General features: G+C 35.6%; 1 protein-coding gene across 1 annotated transcript; it reads left to right on the forward strand.

Annotated features, from left to right (window-relative positions):
- Nucleotides 1–16,477: 16,477 nt before the first annotated feature.
- On the forward strand, nucleotides 16,478–19,234 carry LOC137806542 (NADPH-dependent alkenal/one oxidoreductase, chloroplastic-like). The gene is made up of 4 exons (XM_068606735.1): nucleotides 16,478–17,032; nucleotides 17,465–17,788; nucleotides 18,455–18,614; nucleotides 18,866–19,234. The coding sequence occupies exons 1-4, from the start codon at nucleotides 16,607–16,609 to the stop codon at nucleotides 19,129–19,131; spliced, it is 1,176 nt and encodes a 391-aa protein (XP_068462836.1). The 5' UTR covers nucleotides 16,478–16,606; the 3' UTR covers nucleotides 19,132–19,234.
- The last annotated feature ends 2,303 nt before the right edge of the window (nucleotides 19,235–21,537 follow it).

A 21,537-nucleotide genomic window follows, 5' to 3' on the forward strand; every position in this document is an offset into this window, starting at 1 on the left:
CATTGATGCGTTAGTGGATAGCGCCTCGGGCTCCAAGATGCTGAGTTTCTTGGATGCATTCTCATGTTACAATCAGATCAAGATGTATCCAAGGGATGAGAGTAAAACAACGTTCATGACGGAGACAAGCAGCTACTGTTATAAGATGATGCCATTTGAGTTGAAGAATGCAGGCGCCACTTATCAGAGGCTGATGGACAAGGTCCTTGCACCCATGCTGGGAAGGAACGTGCAGGCCTACGTAGATGACATGGTGGTGACTTCACACGAAAGAGGACAGCACGCAGCGGATCTGAAAGAGTTATTTGTTACCATATCAAAGTATGGCCTCAAATTAAACCCAGAAAAGTGCGTTTTTGGTGTGAAAGCAGGGAAGTTCTTGGGATTTATGCTCACCGAGAGGGGGGATAGAGGCGAACCCCGATAAGTGTGCGGCTATCATCGCCATGAGAAGCCCAACATCAATCAAAGAAGTTCAGCAATTGACCGGGAGGATGGCAGCTTTGTTAAGGTTTGTGTCTGCTGGAGGGGAGAAAGGCCACCCCTACTTCCAATGCCTCAAGAAGAATAGCCATTTTGCATGGACATATGAGTGTGAAGCAACGTTCCTCAAGTTGAAGGAATACTTGGCGACGCCACCTGTGCTTTGTAAGCCACAAATAGGTATCCCCCTCCGATTATACTTCGCGGTAACAGAGTAGGCCATTATCTCTGTGTTGGTCCAGGAGCAAGACCAAGTGCAGAAGCCCATCTACTTCGTAAGCAAGGCCTTGCAAGGCCTAGAATTGAGGTACCAGTCATTGGAGAAGGCGGTGCTAGCAGTGGTGTTCTCAGCCAGAAGGCTCCGCCACTATTTCCACAGTTTCACAGTGGTGGTGATGGCGAACCTCCACATCCAGAAAATACTTCGGAAGCCAGATGTAGCGGGGAGGATGGTTCGCTGGGCGGTGGAGTTGTCAGAGTTCGATATCCAATATGAACCCAGGGGATCCATCAAAGGGAAAGTCTATGCTGACTTTGTGGCAGAGCTCTCATCAGGAGGAGACCCTCAAGAGGTGGAGTTAGGGTCACAGTGGATGCTCTCAGTGGATGGGTCCTCCAACCAGCAGGGAAGTGGCGCTGGAATAATCTTGGAGGGGCATAATAAAGTGTTGATCGAGCAGGCTTTACGCTTCGCCTTCAAAGCAAGCAATAACCAGGCAGAGTACGAGGAGTTGATTGTTGGGATGCTTTTGGCCAAAGAAATTGGCGCTCAAAGCCTCTTGGTAAAGAGTGACTCACAATTGGTCACAGGGAAAGTAACGGGGGAGTATCAGACAAAGGATCCACAGATGGCCGCATACTTGAGGTACGTCGAGGTGTTAAAGGGAGCATTCGCCGCGTTTGAGCTGGTGCATGTCCCTAGGGAGCAAAATGCCAGAGCTGACCTGTTTGCCAAGCTGGCCAGCTCAGGCAAGGGGGGAAGGCAGAGGACTGTCATCCAAGAGAGCCTCGAAACGCCGCGAAAGTTTGTGGTAGACAACAGGGTGGATGTCCTTCACATTAGTACAGCAAGAGGAAAGCTGAGGATCCATCGCTCTCTGAGTCAAGATACGGCGAGGGCACCCTGCATCAGTACTTACGCGACCTCGCCAAAAGAAGAAAAAGGTAAACATGTATGTGCTTTGGAGAAAGGCGACACATGGATGACCCCTTACAGGCGATACATAGCGGATGAAATCCTCTCAGCGGAACTGGAAGAAGGCAAAAAGATCAAGAGGAACGCCGCAAGGTACACCTTAGTGGATGGGATATTATTCAGACACGGGTTTACGCACCCTATCTTGACGTGCGTAAGTGGCAACGAGTGCACCAGGATAATGGCTGAACTCCACGAAGGTATTTGTGGGAGCCATGTGGGAGGAAGATCCCTGGCATCCAAGGTAATATGTGCAAGGTTTTTCTGGCCAACGGTAAGAGAAGACTGCGTGCGATACGCCCAGCGTTGCAAGCAGTGTCAGATGCACGCTGATTGGCACAAGGCGCCGCCAGAGGAACTGGGATCAATATACAGCCCATGGCCTTTCCATACTTGGGGAATTGATATCCTAGGCCCGATCCCACTGGCGATAAGGCAGATGAAGTACTTGATCGTTGCCATCGAGTACTTCACCAAGTGGATAGAGGCAGAACCAGTGGCACAGATCACTGCGCACAAGGTACAACACTTTGTTTGGAAGAACATTGTGATGTGATTCCAATAGCCACATAGAACAAGATTCTTGACACTTTGAGGAATCACCTTGAGCTGGAAAATGTAGAGGCACTTTCTTAGAAGTTGGATCATAGTTCTAAGATCAAGAACTCACCAAAACAAGTACCAAATCCCAAACTCATTTGGATGAACCAAATATTGTCAAATTGAATCAACAAAGGAGAAGGAAAAGAACAAACCGAACAGAATTGAACTTCAAAACAAAAGAACCGAACAGAATTTAAAAACTAAACAGAAAATAGGTGCTGGAAAATTAAAGGAACCGAAACAAAAACAACTCAAAACTCAAGGCAATAAGAACAAATTGAAGAAGAAGAAAGGAAGGAGAAGAGAATGCTCATGAAGATGGAGGAATGGTTGGATGATCACGCCACTAGAAGAATGGATGCTCCTAGATGAGTGTGGAAGCCGCCACTTGAGGAAACCATGGTCCTTCAAGATAAGACTAGAGAAGAAGCTCAAAGCTCTCCAAATGCTCACTCCAATTTTGAGTATAGTTTCTCTAGATAAAATTCAAATCTGAATTTTACAAAGGAAGCACCTCTATTTATAGCCTAAGGTGCTGAAAAATAGGTGGGAAATTTCAAATAAACTCATTTGAAATTCCCACCAAAAACAAGTCACATGGGAGGTGTGACCTTTTTCTACTATGACACCTCCCAAAAACTACACCTACACCTATCTACTAATACACCCCCCTAAAGGTCCTATTTAAAACCTAAAAGATGCTATAACAAAAGAGGTTTCTAAGGTTTCCCTCTAAGCACCTTCAACTAAAGACACTACAAAAAGAGAAAATAAATGTCCTCTTGCTCCCAAGGCTTTGAACATGCTTCTTGTAATCCTTTGAGGTGGACTTTGACCTCCATGGGCATCCTCCATTTGTGCCTCCACCTCTTCTTGAGCTTGATGAGTGGCCTCCATGTTCTCTTGGGCTTGATCTCCATCATACTCCCCGAGTTGGAGAGAATTCGACCACGAATTCTGGAGACCTACAAAAAAAGGAGTTAGATCGCTGACATTAAAAGTATGACTACCTAAGAATGTATCAGGCATATCTAACTCATAAGCATTGTCATTAATCCTCTTGAGGACTTGGAAAGGTCCATCCCCTCGAGGCATTAGTTTGGACTTCCTTTGAGTAGGAAAACGATCCTTCCTCAAGTGAAGCCAAACCCAATCGCCCTCATCAAACAACAATGCTTTTCTCCTCTTATTGGCAAGTTCAGCATACTTGCCAACCTTCTTCTCAATTCTCTTCTTGATGTCTTTATGCAAAGTTTTCACAAAAGAAGCCTTTTCATCCCCATCTTTGCACAAGACATCGTCAAGAAGGGGAATAGGAAGAAGATCAAGAGGTGTTAGGGGATTAAACCCATAGACCACCTCAAAAGGAGAATGGGAGGTGGTAGAATTTACTACTCGGTTATATGCAAACTCAACATGGGGTAGTAAATTCTCCCACACTCTAGGATTCCCCGAAATAAAGCATCTCAATAGTTGTCCCAAAGTTCTATTTACCACCTCGGTTTGACCATCGGTTTGTGGGTGGCAAGTGGTAGAAAAGCTTAGTTCCAAGCTTGCCCCACAAGGTCTTCCAAAAGTGACTCAAGAACTTAGGATCTCTATCGGACACTATAGACCTAGGAATCCCATGCAAGCGAACCACTTCTTGGAAGAAGAGGTTTGCAATGTGGCATGCATCATCCACTTTGTGGCAAGGAATAAAGTGAGCCATTTTTGAAAAACGATCCACTACCACAAAAATGGAGTCCTTTCCCTTTGATGTCTTGGGTAAGCCTAAGATGAAATCCATAGATATATCTACCCAAGGCATTGAAGGGATAGGAAGAGGAGTATAAAGACCATGGGGATGCATTTTAGATTTAGCTTTGCGGCAAGCTATGCATTTATCACACAAACTATGAACATGTTTATGCATATGAGGCCAAAAGAAATGTTCATGCAACACATCCAAAGTTTTAGCAACCCCAAAATGTCCCATTAAGCCCCCCTCATGAGCTTCTCTAACAAGAGATAATCTAATAGAGCATTGGGGAACACAAAGACGTTTTCCTTTAAAAAGAAAGCCATCTTGAATAAAAAAATCTTTGTGTCCTCCCTTAAGACACTCTTGATAGAGGAGAGAAAAATCAAGGTCATCATGATAAAGTTCCTTAATGTGATCAAAACCAAGATATTGAGAGGTTAAAAGATTTAGCAAGGTGTATCTTCTAGAAAGAGCATCCGCCACAATATTTATTTTGCCTTGCTTGTGTTTGATCACATAAGGAAATTGCTCAATGAATTCCACCCACTTAGCATGCCTCTTGTTAAGTTTGTTTTGGCTTTTCAAATATTTAAGAGATTCATGATCACTATGTATCACAAACTCTTTGGGAAAAAGATAGTGTTGCCAAGTAAACAAAGCCCTAACAAGTGCATATAATTCCTTATCATAGGTGGAATAGTTGAGATGACTTCCCTTCAATTTCTCACTAAAATAGGCTATGGGGTGGCCCTCTTGAAGGAGAACAGCCCCAATACCTATGCTTGAAGCATCACACTCAATCTCAAATGTCTTAGTGAAATTAGGAAGGGCCAAGATGGGAGCATTAGTCAATTTTTCTTTCAAAGTATCAAAAGCATTTTGTTGTGCTTCTCCCCAATGAAAGACCACATCCTTTTTCACTATGTCATTGAGTGGTGCGGCAATGGTACCAAAGTTTGGGACAAATCTTCTATAGAAAGAAGCAAGCCCATGAAAACTTCGGACCTCATTCAAAGATTTCGGTGTAGGCCACTTTTGAATGGCCACCACCTTGGTTTTGTCCACATGGACCCCTTTACAACTCACAACAAACCCTAGGAATTCTATATGATCAAGAGCAAACATACATTTAGCAAGGTTAGCATACAAATGTTCCTTCCTAAGGGTTTCCAAAACTTGCCTAACATGCAACCTATGGTCATTCAAAGATAAGCTATAAATGAGAATGTCATCAAAGTAAACCACAACAAACTTACCAATGAAAGGTCTAAGAACATGATGCATGAGGCGCATGAAGGTACTTGGTGCATTAGTTAAACCAAAAGGCATAACTAACCACTCATATAAACCAAAGTTGGTCTTAAAAGCCGTCTTCCATTCATCACCCGGTTTGATACGGATTTGATTGTAGCCGCTTTTAAGATCAATCTTTGAAAAGATTTTTGAACCATGTAATTCATCCAACAAATCATCTAATCTAGGTATGGGATGCCTATACTTAATGGTTATGTTATTTATGGCCCTACAATCCGAACACATTCGCCATGTGCCATCCTTTTTTGGCACTAAGATGATAGGCATAGCACAAGGACTCATGCTATCTTGCACCCACCCTTTTTCAATCAAAGCCTCAACTTGTTGGCGAATTTCCTTGGTTTCACTTGGATTGGTCCTATATGCGGGACGATTTGGTAAAGAAGAGCCCGGTATCAAATCAATTTGGTGCTCAATCCCTCTCAAAGGTGGAAGGCCATTTGGAGGATCTTGAAACACATCTTTGAACTCTTCTACCAAATTTTCCAAGCAATGAGGACTATCAACAAGTGTTTCTATGCTAAGAGTTCTAGGGATGGCTAAAAAAAGAGGATGATGAGCCACTATTTCCCTTTCAATGTCACGCCTAGACACAAGGAGTGTAGGCTTAGAACTCTTATCTTTTTTATCTTTTTTATCTTTTTCACTCTCCCTCTTTTTCTTCATGATAACTTGGTCCTCATGGACTTCTCTTGGAGAGAGAGATTTTAAAGTAACCTTGTGACCATGGAATTCAAAAGATAATTTGTTGGTAAAGCCATCATGTAAAACTTTTCTATCAAATTGCCAAGGCCTTCCCAAAAGAACATGAGTGGCTTCCATGGGCACAACATCACATAATACCTCATCTTTGTATTTTCCAATGGAGAAATGGATGAGGACTTGTTTATTAACAATTATTTCTCCTACTTCACTAAGCCATTGTAATTTGTAGGGCTTTGTATGAGAGATAGTAGGCAATCCAAGCTTATCTACTACTCTTGTACTAGCCACATTTGCACAACTACCCCCATCCACTATCAAGGAACAAATGTTGTTTTGAATAAGACATCTTGTATGGAAAATATTTTCCCTTTGACTTTCATCAAAAGGTTGTGAAACTTGTCCAAGAAGTCTTCTCACAACTAACAAGTCCCCTTCAAGTGGACATTCACTCTCTTCCTCACTAGATGCATGAGAATGCAATGAATGCTTTGAAGAATCCGAATCATGCTCACTAACTACAATGCCCTCATGCATGTACATACTTCGTTTTGAAGGACAATTTGCAGCAATATGACCATAACCCATACATTTAAAGCATTTAGTGTTAGATGTTCTAGTGGGAGACTTAGGTCTAGATGTTGATGGCTTAGATTCCTTGGGTTTGAAAGAAGAATCTTTGGAAGGATGTTTTGAAAAAGAAGTTTTGTTTCTCCAAGACTTGGAGTAGTATCCATTATTGGAAGCATTTTTAAAAGAGTTTTTCTTAGCAAGTTGGGCTTCCACCTTCATTGCAAGATGAACTAAAGAGCCCAATGATGAATACTCTTGTAACTCAACAATGTCTTGGATATCCTTCCTAAGACCACTCACAAACCTAGCAACCATGGCTTCTTCACTTTCTTCTAATTCAATTTTAAGCACAAGCGTCTCAAGCTCCTTATAATATTCATCCACATTTAGCGTGCCTTGTTGAAACCGTTGGAGTCTCAACATGAGGTCTTTCCTAAAATGTGGGGGCACAAACCTAGCGCGCATATGATCCTTTAAAGAGTTCCAAGAGTCCACGGGAGGACCCTTGTGATAGATAATGTCCTTTACAATCCCATGCCACCATTTCATGGCATAATCACTAAACTCTAGGGTGGCTAGCTTGAGCTTATGCTCATCTTGGATCTCATGGATCTCAAAAATTTGTTCACACTTAGCCTCCCAATCTAAATACACATTTGGATCACTAGAACCATTAAAACAAGGTAGTTTGACCGAAGGAAGCTTGGACTTTGCATCATGGTAGAAGCCATTGCCGTAGTGAATTCTTTCCCCTTGGTGATGATGTCTTTGTCCATGGACTTGGGGTGGAGGTCTCCTTCTCCTATGCTCATCTTCACGGCCAACATCATTTGAAGAAGCTCTTGAAGATGGTCTATGAGAATGATGTCCATCATGGATAGAAGGAGATGGTCTAGTTTGTTTGACCTCCATCTTTTGCAATTTCTCTTCCAACCTTCTAATTGTTCTTTGAGCTTCATGTAATTCACCAAGAATTGAAGCTTTGGAAGGAGAATTCTGCTTGGAGGATGCATCACTTGAAGATCCAGCCATTTGTAATTAAAAAACAGCAAACACACAAAACAGCAAACAAGTTAAAAATTAGCAAAAACAGTGAGCTTTCCAATTGAAACTGCCGAAGTGAATTTAAGGCTGAAAAGATATCACTCTCAAAGAAATAATGTTCTTGCACCAATCTGATCTTGAGGCCTTGGAATCCTCAAATGAAATATGTCAAAGCAAGCACACCAATCTTAAGAGCAAACCACCACAAAACCAAAGAAACAATAAAGACAAACAAGAAAAGGTATAAGCAAGGAAAGGTAATTGCAAAAGGAATACTATATGTAAGACAAACTCAAAGAGTAAGAATGAAAGACAATCAAGAAAATAAAGAACTCAATGAGAAAAGTAGGCACACAAAAGAATACCTAAGGAAAAACACTAGAGTAGATGAAGAAAACAAAAAAAATTTAGCTACTGGAAATTTTTTTTTTAATGCAAACTGTGTTTGATATTCACTGATTTAACTGGAACGTTGTAGAGCGAAATGGATTATGAAATTTATACCACAGAAACTTCAAGATGTTAACTCAAAAATGGCACTGGAATCAATTAAAAACAGTAAGCCAATTGAGAGAAATAAATTTTTTAAAATCACTGCCAGATTACCGTATTTTTTTCGGCAGGAATGTACACTTTTTTTATTTTATTTATCATTTTTTGTGTACTTCATATTTTTGAATGATTCTTTTTTCTATTCTTTTCTAACACTTTCAATATCTCAAATCCAGAATTTCAGAATTTTACAGTACGTAAATCAATTGCAATAAGGAAAAACAGTAAGCACTTTTTTCAGAAACAGAGGAATCCTAATAGGAATAAAAAAAACAGGATGATGAACTAGCAAAGACATAATAGAAAATGATGTATTGGAACTTGTATAGGTCTAGAATACAAGTATGAACTCAATGCTAAAAAGAAAATGCTCAAAGGATCAACATCAATTCAGAAAAAATATATGACACCAAAGCAAGAAACAATTAAAACAATAAAAGTACTACTAGAAGTAATGACATATATGGAATAACATGACTAAGACAAAACTTAACAAGATTCAAAAATTAAAAGACACAACACAAATTGTAACAAGTGGAAGGAAGCTTAAGGTAAACTCTAGGAAGGATAATGCCATTCCAAAAGAGCAACCATACTCATAAGAATTATGAGTGCCATAAACCTTTCCACAAACACTTGGAGCAAAAGAAAAACAGCAAGAATACTCAATTAAAATTCTAAAACAGAAACTTAAATTGCAAGAAAAATTAAAGAGCTCTTGAAATAAAGTGCACACAACTCAACAATTAAACAAGAATGAACCTAAGACTCATGATACCACATGATGTGATTCCAATAGCCACATAGAACAAGATTCTTGACACTTTGAGGAATCACCTTGAGCTGGAAAATGTAGAGGCACTTTCTTAGAAGTTGGATCATAGTTCTAAGATCAAGAACTCACCAAAACAAGTACCAAATCCCAAACTCATTTGGATGAACCAAATATTGTCAAATTGAATCAACAAAGGAGAAGGAAAAGAACAAACCGAACAGAATTGAACTTCAAAACAAAAGAACCGAACAGAATTTAAAAACTAAACAGAAAATAGGTGCTGGAAAATTAAAGGAACCGAAACAAAAACAACTCAAAACTCAAGGCAATAAGAACAAATTGAAGAAGAAGAAAGGAAGGAGAAGAGAATGCTCATGAAGATGGAGGAATGGTTGGATGATCACACCACTAGAAGAATGGATGCTCCTAGATGAGTGTGGAAGCCGCCACTTGAGGAAACCATGGTCCTTCAAGATAAGACTAGAGAAGAAGCTCAAAGCTCTCCAAATGCTCACTCCAATTTTGAGTATAGTTTCTCTAGATAAAATTCAAATCTGAATTTTACAAAGGAAGCACCTCTATTTATAGCCTAAGGTGCTGAAAAATAGGTGGGAAATTTCAAATAAACTCATTTGAAATTCCCACCAAAAACAAGTCACATGGGAGGTGTGACCTTTTTCTACTATGACACCTCCCAAAAACTACACCTACACCTATCTACTAATACACCCCCCTAAAGGTCCTATTTAAAACCTAAAAGATGCTATAACAAAAGAGGTTTCTAAGGTTTCCCTCTAAGCACCTTCAACTAAAGACACTACAAAAAGAGAAAATAAATGTCCTCTTGCTCCCAAGGCTTTGAACATGCTTCTTGTAATCCTTTGAGGTGGACTTTGACCTCCATGGGCATCCTCCATTTGTGCCTCCACCTCTTCTTGAGCTTGATGAGTGGCCTCCATGTTCTCTTGGGCTTGATCTCCATCACATTGTGTGTCTGATAGTTGTCGTTTTGTTGTCAAATTAATATGATTCTAGCGTAGACTTGTCTAACACTAGAGAGATGATAGTATAGTTGTGGTCATATGATCCCAAGTCGTCTCCCAACGAATCCAATAGTAATTTCAGTTAACCGAATTCAAAACCTATCTGCAAACAATGAAAATTAGCAATAACAATAAAGATAAAAAGGGGGTTTGAGATAGTTGTGCAGAAAATATAAAAGAGATTAAAATAGCAAATAAAAAGCGGTTGATCCCCAAGTTCTTCCACCATTGAATTTTTCACAGGTTCTCTAAAGATTAATCTTTTCTCAATCCTCCAACCGAGCTAAACCAGATTGAACATGCGCCGATCTGATTTAACTGAAACTCACCAGTAAGCATGCGTCTACTGGTTTAATCAATACCCATTTTGTTCCATGCATATACTCCATGGGAATGCTTACCTCCTCTCTCTTGAATCATGCGCCCAAGAAATTAATTAGAACGATGCGAACTAACTAAGAAACCAAAGTTTAAGACAAGGAAGACTCTCAATCATGCGTTCAAGTACAACCTCTCACAAAAACTAGTTTTACAGGAGATTAGACAATAAAAACAACTGCTATAGAGAATTAAAAATCGAAACTTTTATAGAACAAAACCTCAGAACTCAATGGGAAATTACAAAGGAATCAACCAAAAAGGTTTAGCCTTCCATGCGGAGGCAAAACAAAAGAATTATAAAGAAGAAAATAAACTAAGAAAACCCTATGAAACTCTCTCTTTTCTCCTTGATGCTTGTGTCCTTTTATAGGTTTTTCTTCTCCAAGGATCTTGGGAAAATATTGCAGTTTAGATTTTGTAAACAGTTTCCACTTTCCATAATTCTTTTTCTTTTGCAGAAGATTTGCTTCCAATTCTGTTTCTGGAATTTTGTAGCTTTTATTTTCTCTTTCTTCTCCTCAGAATTTGTTTTCTGTTTTGATTCAAAGAAGCAACTTGGACTTTTGCATGTTTGGCCCATTCACAAAGGTAGATGCTTTAGATAATTTACCCTAAAAACACAAAATTACCAAAGATAATAGTTATGGCCCAAACAAACCCAATTATATGAATATTAATTAAAACAATGGATTTATTTATTATTATAGTCCAATAATCTATGATTAAGGCTATTGTGTGTGAATAAATATATGCTCATCAAATACCCCCACACTTATCCTTTTGCACTCCTGGGCAAAACATTCTAAGGTTTAAAAAGAAAAGAAAAAGCAGTGCAAATAACAAATAGCAAACTCTAAGAATGCATAATGACAAACATGATATAATTTCAAGAAATCAAGGAATCAAGAAAAATGTGAATGGAAATTCATATATTTTAATATACAAGCAGGTAATTGAAATCGAAGGTTGAATCAAAATTGACAAAACTTCACTGGACACTCTCAAACTCTCAAGTGTTTAGGGTTTGTATTTACACTCACCGCCCATGCAGACAAACACTACCATATGCTTAGAAAGACTCTAATATTCACAACAATTGAAAAAACATGCAATCAAAGATCAAGAGGACTTCATAAGGGATGTAATGATGTTAAGGTAAAGGTAGGTAGAATGGGGAAAAGAGGCTTAAAAACCATAGAAAAATAAAGGAGCAATGGATGATAGGTCTAAAAACAAGTGTAAGTATTATGACAATTCAACTCCTCTTTTTATTTCAAGATATAATTTTTTTCTTATAGCAGACAGTCAATCCAATGTATTATAGGATCCACTCTTATTTTCTTTATTTTGCTTTGCTTTTCTTTCTCTTGTTGTATTCTATTTTTTTTTCTATCCATTTTTTTTCTTTTTTTTTCTTTAAAACTGAAGAGGTAAATTATGAAAATGAGATACACCCCCACACTTATTCAAAAACCTATTCCCACATGATTTCAAAACTCCTTTATCTTCTAAGGTAGGGAAAAACATGGTTTTTCTATTTTGAGGCTTGTAATGAGGGTTAAAAATAAGAAAAAGGCTATAGGCTCAAAGGGCTAACAAATGGATTATTATCAAAAAGGTAGGCTAGTATGGCTAGTGGGTTAATTTAAACAAAGAATGCCTCTATCATATCAATTCATGCATGTAAATCACAATTGTAAAACAAAGAATCAAGCTAAGTTCTAGAGTATAAGCAAACATGAGTAAAAACACACTAAAAGAGTATTAAATGATATATCAATTAAGGCACAAAAACTCACTAGGGATAGTTTATCAAAAGATTCAACCCAAAATTTCTCATAACCAACTTATTTATCAATTTTTAAGAAAATCCAAACAAAAAATATCAAGAAACCAAGATTTTCAAGAATTATAAAACATGTCAGCCATTAGACAATCCTAAAAAGCTTATTTATTTTAACAGAAGCAAAAAGAAATTCAAACAAATAAATTAAAAAACAAAATAAAACAACAAAAGATAAATCCTAAACTATGATTCTCCTCCCCCACACTTAAATCATACATTGTCCTCAATGTAAAATCAATAAATAAACGTGTACGATAAAAGTGCGAGAAGAAGTACTCCCTCATTCAGCTTGAGGGAAGTGGCAGTTGCAGCTGTTTCAACCATCCCCTCTACAGTATAAGCCAAGACTTTTCATCCACAGTGGTGTAGAAACACTATCAGCTAGAGCGTCTAACCAAAGCATGCAGTACCTTGGTAAACTATGTAAAAATATTATGATGAAGAAGCCTTGAAATAGTGGATGGAACTGGGGTAGGTATGGAGGGCGTGTGAAATGGTACAGTTTCTTCCATGAATGGATGATGGTATTGTCCAGAGTATAGATGGAAGATGTAAATTTATTCAATATAGACGATCTAATATGGTTAACTGTTTGGGAATCGTCTAAGGGTGGTGGTTTATGGCTAGACAGTCTAGTTAGGGTAGACGATCTAGTTGGGGTGGGAGATGGAATGAAATGTAAGTTAGAAAGTGGTGGTGGCTGGCAGAGGGTGCTTTCAAATGTTCCAACTATGATAGAAGGTGTAGCCAGTGTTGATGATGGAATGAGTGATATGGGTTTCACTTTAAATAGTGGAGGTTGTACTCTTTGAAGCTTTAAGGATGGAAGAATAATATCATTTTCTTCTCCACTGGCAGTGTCTACTTGAAAGATGGGTAACATCTGCTCTTCCTCTTTTTGTATTACCTCCAAAACTATGTCAGAGCCATCTGCTAGTGAGCAATCTTGTTCAGTAGATTCGGCAAGTATAGCAACATCAACAACTTCTCTATCAAGACCTGCATCACAAGAGTTAGTGCATTCTAAGAACTCATATATCTCATCATTTGTACATTTAATTGGATTGGAGAAGTTAAAATCTCCTAGAAACTCAAACACATTTTCATCCTCAGTGTTTATGTAATGCACTAAATGATTTTCACATGTCACAACTTTTAATCCCTCATGATTTAGCAATGATTTCTCCTCCATCAGTAGAGGTTGGACAATAACATTCAATGGTGTAGCAATCTTAGGTTTAGCAAGCTCAGCTTCATGCAAATCATTCGAATTAACTTTAAAAACAGTTGATATGCCCCACTTCTTTTCGAGAGTGTCTATGGCAGAGGTAGGTGCTTCAAGGTTAGACATTCCACCAGTGCCTGGATCAAGAGTTATATCTGGATCATGAGGTGATTTCATCTCTTGAACATAATTTGCAATCTCTTCAATCATTTGATGAGTTTTCTCTCTTCTTGCTACAACATCAGCCTCCTTTTGCATTAGAATTTTTTTAGCCTCCCATTCTTGATCATATTTCATGTTCATCTTCTCCATCTGCCTCACCAACTCCTCTAAAGTTGGTTCTTCCTTTTGAATTGCAATTTTGCTAGCCGCCCATTCTTGATCATATTTCATGTTGATCTCCTTCATTTGCCTTGGTTCTTCCTTTTGAATTGGATATTTGTTAGCCGCCCATTCTTGAAATTTTGTGTTAATGTCCGTCATTTTCCTCATCAACTCCTCTAAAGTTGGTTCTTCAGGATTACGAGGAGTATTATCAGTTTGCACAAATGGTTGAAAAGAAGTTTGACTTTCATCAAAATAGTTTTGCTGATAGTATGGTTGTTGTTGAGGTTGCTCATAAGACTGTTGACAATATGGATTATAATGTTGAGGCTGCTGAAAGTGAGGTTCACATTGCTGCAGAGGCTGTTCATATTGCTGATAATATGAATTATAATGTTGAGGCGGTTGAAAGTATGGTTCCCATTGCTGCAAAGGCTGCTTATCAAATTGTCTCAGGGTCACATGTAGAAAACATGAGAGCTACATGAGTGGTGCTTTTTATTATATCTATGTCCTACTAATATCTCCTAAAGTCTTTTGGGATATGTTTACACTCTTATGCAGGGGTAAGGGGTAAGTCTATGCTTGTTATCTCTTTGGCTGCTAAATATGTTGAGTCACTCAAAAGCACGATGGAGAATTTCTCAGTAACCTTCACTATAATTGATGGATGTTTTTGCTCAAAGTAATAAAGAAAACTATGTTTAGCAATATCACAAAGTTGGTATTGGCATACTCAAACTATTGGACATATATGAGGCCTATCAAATGATGGACGGTGACTACAAGTAAAGAGGCTTCGATGTTATGACAATCTCAAAGGAATAAGATTGTTTAAGGTAGTTCTAAGTACAATTGTAATAGATGCAACTTTGGAGAACTTCACATTCACTAGATCAACCAAATATATTCTTTGATAACTTAGGTATTGTCCTTCTTAGTGCAAACCATGTTATACATTCTCGCACAAAACACTTTAAGTTAGACTTGTACTTTGTTTAGGACTATGTCAAGAAGAAACTCATTCGCTTAGTTAATCTTTTTGCTAAGTTCCAAGTTATGATATATTGACTAAATCGATTTAAGACTTTTTTTTAAAAAAAAATTACATAAACTTATACTTGTAGTTGTTATCAAACCATCCATAAATTTAAGGGAGGATGTTAGTCGTATAGCATAAAGTTGACTTTCCATAAATTTAAGGAAGGATGTTAGTCGTATAGCATAAGGTTGAGTTTACATGAATGTACATGAACCTTGTATAAATACGCCTTCTTTCCTTGCTTCTCTACTAATCACAATATAAATAAATACATTTTCAATTCTCTATGTCATTTTGCTTAACAAACATATTAAAATAATTTTATTTAAATACAATTCTAAAATCACTTTCTAATTTTTTCTTTAGAATTTAAGATCTAGTATTTAAGTAAAGAGTTATTTTAGCATATATTTGGGAAAAAAAATACATGATACCGATTTATAATTAATTAAACGAAAATTTCATTTAATTGCTTGTGATAATGTTTTAAATTTCTTTCTTTCGAAATATAATTTTAATTTCCTGCATGAATAGAGATCTAAATTTGTCACTCTTTAAAATCAGTTTCGATAAATTTGATCGTAAATATTTTATGAAGTTATTGATATTTCCTGACTTACAGAAAAAAATTATTCAGGCATATTATTTTTCTAAGATATGAGTATTTTTTATGTTTCCCAAAATATCAACCACAAAAAAAAAAGTAAAAAGGAGACATAAATTGATATTAGACGTGGAGCTTTCCAGAGGTTTTCCCTGTTTGTAGTTTGCTAGCACGGCGTCGTTTTCACGCACATGGAGTATTATGTAATCACTGACTGAATCTACCCGTTTTTCTATATACATTCATGCTTTAATTACGTACATTTTCAATCGTTGTAATTTAATTTAAGTGAAATTTCAATTTTCTCTTTTAATTTCTGTATTTAGTGTTTATTATTTTTAATTAGTGTTTATAATAAAATATAAATAATTAAAATTTAGGGAAATAAAATTTAATATAAAGTAAAGTAAGCTAAAAAAATACATGTGATTTGTGCTTCTTCTTATTTTTTTATATTTTATTAATGATACTTCAATTCATATTAAGGAAATTAATTTTTAATGGCATCTTTCTTACTTAAATTTTAGAATTTTCTATCCAAAAATGTTAGACTTCATTTTCTTCATATTTTTTTTTAATGCTACTAAAAATAATAAAAAGTTAGTCTTTTTACCTTATGAATTAAGCTTACCGATTCAAGAATGTTAAATATTTTTAATTTTAAAATCGGAAGTGAATTTTAAATTTCATTTAATTCTATAAAATAAATTTATAAGATATCATTTATTTACTATAATTTTTTTTTATGTAAAGTGGATGTGGATCTGGAACAACAGATTTATTAAATACTTATAATTTTTTATATCATAATGTTTGTAGTCGTTTATCCTAATGGTATTTTGCGTTGGAAAAATGATACTTTCACAGTGCTTAAAGTTGTATATAATTTTTTTATGTGATGGATTTAAAAATAAATATATATAATAAAAATAAGTATGAAATTAATTGATATAGAAAAATATTAAAAAATAATATTAAGAATTATAATATGATTATATAAAAAAAAAGAATTTTCAACCTTTTGAGAGTTGTGATTTTAAGCAACAATTGGGTGGTGTGGAACAAGTGTGTGTGAAGCTAATGTACTAAACAAAACACTAACGATATAACCGAACCAAAGGGTGGTTGGTTGAGGCATAGATAAGTGTGAAGTGATATGCAAAACATGTCTCTCTGTGCTTCACCCTCCACCACAACTTCACACCTCACTTCCCTTCCTTCTTCACTCCCTTCCACTTCACCACTTTCTCTCAGATTTTCCTTCACTTTCCGGGAAAACAGAACCCCAGTTAGATCACTCAAAGCTCCCTTTTCAGCAAGGCCTGCAAGAGTGTTGGTGAAGGCTCAGGCTACTGCACCTGCTTCTTCTGAGGCTGTGAAACTCACACCTGTGCCTTCTCAGATGAAGGCATGGGTGTATGGGGAATATGGGGGTGTGGATGTTTTGAAGCTGGACTCCAATGTTGCTGTGCCTGATGTGAAAGAGGATCAGGTCCTTGTCAAAGTTGCTGCTGCTGCTCTTAACCCTGTTGATGGCAAGAGAAGGCAGGGAAAGTTTAAGGCCACTGATTCTCCTCTTCCGGTCATTTTCTATTCTCTCTTCTCTGTGTGTGTGTGTATTATGAATGTGAGAATTGGAGTGAATTCATGGTCTAGTGGGAAACAGAAAACATGAAATAAAATCATGTTAGCAGGGATTTTTAACAGTGATCCTATACTAAAATATCAGATTTATTATTAGTCAAGATTACAAAATGGAAAGGATTTAGATTCAACTCATTAATTAGTAGCATGGTTATTTTATTCTTACAGTGCAAATGAAAGTTGGCATCCTGATTCAACTTTTTCTTCTAGTACATGAAAAGGGTGTGAAATTTAAGTTTGTTATAACCGAAGATGTTATTTAGCAATGAAGGAGAGGCTATAGTGATTGATGGAAAGGAAAGAAAAGTTTCAGGTTATTTGAGAAACTAAGTAATGAAATGAAATTTGGTTTTGTTTTGTTTGTCCATAGACTGTTCCGGGCTATGATGTTGCGGGTGTGGTGGTGAAGGTTGGTAGTGAAGTGAAGGACTTTAAAGTGGGTGATGAAGTTTATGGAGATCTAAGTGAGAAAGCATTAGAAGGGCCTAAGCAATTCGGGTCTTTGGCTGAGTATACAGCTGTTGAGGAGAAACTATTGGCACTAAAACCTAAGAATTTGGACTTTGCTCAGGCTGCTGCTCTTCCTCTAGCAATTGAGACTGCTCATGAGGGTTTGGAGAGGACTGCATTTTCTCCTGGTAAATCTATTCTTGTTCTAAATGGTTCTGGAGGAGTTGGAAGCCTAGTCATTCAGGTAATTTACCCTCCAAATTACTTCTATCACCATTCAAATAAACACATCAATAACATCATTGTTAAGATCATTGTTAAGTTTCTCCCTTCTTTAACATATATCACATAACTTTTAGATTTCAAATGTCACAGATTTTGCCACTTAAACAATGAACCAGATTCTAAATCAAATCATGTACTGACTAAGGCTTCAACTAGCTCAGTTCTTAGCATTTTCTTGATAATACATCACTTTACACCCTATCTGGTATGGCTGATCTTAGTATCAGCTAGTCATTCGTGTTTGGAAAGTACAAAGTTTAAGAGTGTGCTTATTGATAAAGGGCAATGCTTGCTAACAAACTACCCATTTTGACATTTTCCAACAAAAATAATTCAGCTCAAAGTTTATTTGGAAAACTGTCTTGGTTAAAAGGTTTGCCTGCAGTCTTACGGCAGTTGCAATTGTTTGAATACTTCAGAGTTCAAATTATGCCTTTTTCCTTTGGAGTTATCTTAATGCATTATGTAAACACACACACGAGTAAAATAGGAAAGCATAATTTACTTGACGTAGGGAATGCTTTAAGATCTCTAGTATATGGAAAAATAGTAAAATTTGAAAATGCTATGAGAAAATTCATACGCTGAACTTATATACTTTATCCTTATCTTCAACGACCAACAGCTAGCTAAGCAAGTCTTTGGAGCTTCAAGAGTTGCTGCCACTTCAAGCACTAGAAATTTGGACCTGTTGAAAAGTCTGGGAGCTGATTTGGCTATTGACTACACAAAAGAAAACTTTGAAGATTTGTCAGAAAAATTTGATGTAGTCTTTGATGCCATTGGTAAAACTCTATCCACCTCCTATTTCATCAGATAATCATATCTAATAATGGCAACTGATTATCAAATGTTGGTTAAAACCTCTCAAGATAAGGAAACTGTTGTCAGCATAGCAGATGAAATAGTGGAAATTTGTTAAGATATCATTCTTAATTTTGAAGGGAAAATTTGTTACAATTGCCTTCCACTTTCCCTACACTAATTGGTACAATTCATTGTTGAAAGTTTTTCATTCCTTGAATGTGATTTGCAGGGCAATGTGACAGGGCAGTGAAGGCTGTGAAAGAAGGTGGCAGTGTGGTGGCACTCACAGGTGCGGTTACCCCACCTGGTTTCAGATTTGTAGTTACTTCCAATGGAGCTGTTCTTAGGAAACTAAACCCTTACTTAGAGAGTGGAAAGGTGAAACCAATTGTAGACCCCAAAGGTCCATTTCCCTTTGACCAGCTTGCTGAAGCCTTCTCCTACCTTGAAACCAATCGAGCCACTGGAAAGGTTGTTATACACCCCATCCCCTGAATCTGACAAAAGGGTTAGACAATTTTGCTATGTCTAGTCAACTTCATATTCTATATAAATGTAGCACTCTTCTTGTTGAATGGTGAAGCTCATATTTGATCCATTAGCACCAATTCCAAATCAATTGGAAGAACAAAAGGAAAAAGCAAATCATAGTGGAATTAGGTAGGAAATCTAAAGAAATACACTATAATCCTAGATTGATAGATGAATTAAGTAACATTCACTTCAAGAAAAAGGTTTATTTCACTACACAATAACAGAAGAGAAAACTCTCATCTTAATTTCTAAAGTCAACACTATCAAATTTATAGTGTGAACCTCTCAACTGTCCCAACCTAACATTCAATTGTTAACTAAATAGTTTCAAACTATTTACAACCATATAATTAATTTGCATGTTAGACTAAAATTAAAAATAAATTGGACACTTAATAAAATGATTTTTTTTAATAAAGACTCAACTAAAAATATTTAAATTTGTGATGTACTTGAAACTTAAATAAACCTTTATATTTCTTTTCTTGATTTTACCTCCTAGAAAGCGGCTCACCTTATTTTATCACCAGTTTTTCTAAATGTTTAAAAGAATTTTCATTTTATTTTAATAAATATAACTAGAAATTAATCTATTTAATATAATTAAGAAAAATAATATTTAAATTTATTAATGATTTTTTTAATGAGAATTAATATTAATGATGTTATTTAAAGTGGTTTTATGAATAATTATTTTTATTTAATGTAAAATTATGATTGTTAATAAAAATTAATATTAGATATATTTACAAGTAATAATAATAATTACAAAAAAATTACACATACTTACTCAATTAATAAATTTTTAATATTCAAAAGAATTTAAATTATTTTGTTTTGTTTATTAAATATATAAGTAATAAATAATTTATTTAATATAATTGTATAGATGAGATGAAATTCTAATGAATAAATGTTTGAATGAGACTCTGACCAATAAGTAGACTTGTGTGGGAAGATGGATGATCTGAAGGATATCTGCCAATTTATTATATGGTAAAAAATAGGGTTTGATTGGTGTTTCATCCGATCTGGCTTGTCCCACCAATGCACTTATTTTAATTAAAATATAAAATAAAAATAATTTAAAATACAATTTTTTATTATATTATTGAAAATATATAACTGTAACTTCAATTTTTAACATTTATATATTAAATTTCAATTATTAATTATAATGGAGTAATATAATATATAAAAATAATAATTATTTTAATTTATCTAATTAGAGACATTGATTAATTAATTAAAAATTAAAAATATATTATATGATTAAGTGTGTTCTATATATAATAATAATAATAAAAAATTGAAAAAACAGGTAAGTGAGATAAGATTTCATTCATCCTATTCTATATTTGACAAGTCAAGTCAAAACAGACTAAATTGACCTCTTTTGGAACCCCTAATAGACGGAAGAAAGTTGATAAATGATTAAAATTTATCATTCTACTTCAAAGTAGCAATCAAATAAGAATGATGTGTAATCAAAGATAAACAGATTCTTTTATTTTATAGATCCAACACAAAATTTCTAGAGTAGAAGATGATAAATTAAATTCAACAAAAGTGCAACTAGCTAAAAGCTTCGCGGTTAGATTGAACAAATTTCAGTGTAATGGAAAGAAGTTTTAGAAATTTTGCTTATCATGTTCATGTATACTTGGTGTATATGTAAACATCCACAACAAGATTCAAATAATCAGTCTGCATGTTAAAACAAGTATTTGGAGATTTGAAACATATATCATGCTAATATTGTGTTAAAATTTTGAAATGCAAAAAACTTCTAATTAAATTGTCCAATATCCAAACAAATAAGAAAACAAAGTCGTCCAAAACTTTGTACTTATTATCACACATTTTATCATGCTGGAAAAAGATGTCCAAACAATTTCACTGGATATCTCTAATCACTAAACAAAAGTTCTGAACTAAATCTAGTATTTGCATCTACTATAATTTAATTATTTTATTAATAAAATTTATATTTTTCCATTTTTATGCTATATTAACATTTATTGATTATTAACCACATTCGTGATTAGGTGTGAATGTTAGTATGTATTACCATCTTATTTACTTGCTTCACTATCGTTGTCATCTACATCAATAACAATGACGATAATGATTCCTTGATCGTTGTAGGTGTTGACGTGGAAGTCATAGAAATAGAAAAACATAACGATGTTATTATCTAACATGTTTTCAATTAGAAAATTCAAAATCACTTGCGATCTTAATAACATAATTTTGTATATTCATCACAAAAGTTCATATTTTTAAAAAATAGAGATAAATAAGCAAGATTATATGACAAGAGACAAGAGTGATGTCATTGTTAACATACAAAATTAGATAATAGAT

This window comes from Phaseolus vulgaris, chromosome 3 (genome assembly GCF_000499845.2).
Source record: "Phaseolus vulgaris cultivar G19833 chromosome 3, P. vulgaris v2.0, whole genome shotgun sequence".
Lineage (NCBI taxonomy): Eukaryota > Viridiplantae > Streptophyta > Magnoliopsida > Fabales > Fabaceae > Phaseolus > Phaseolus vulgaris.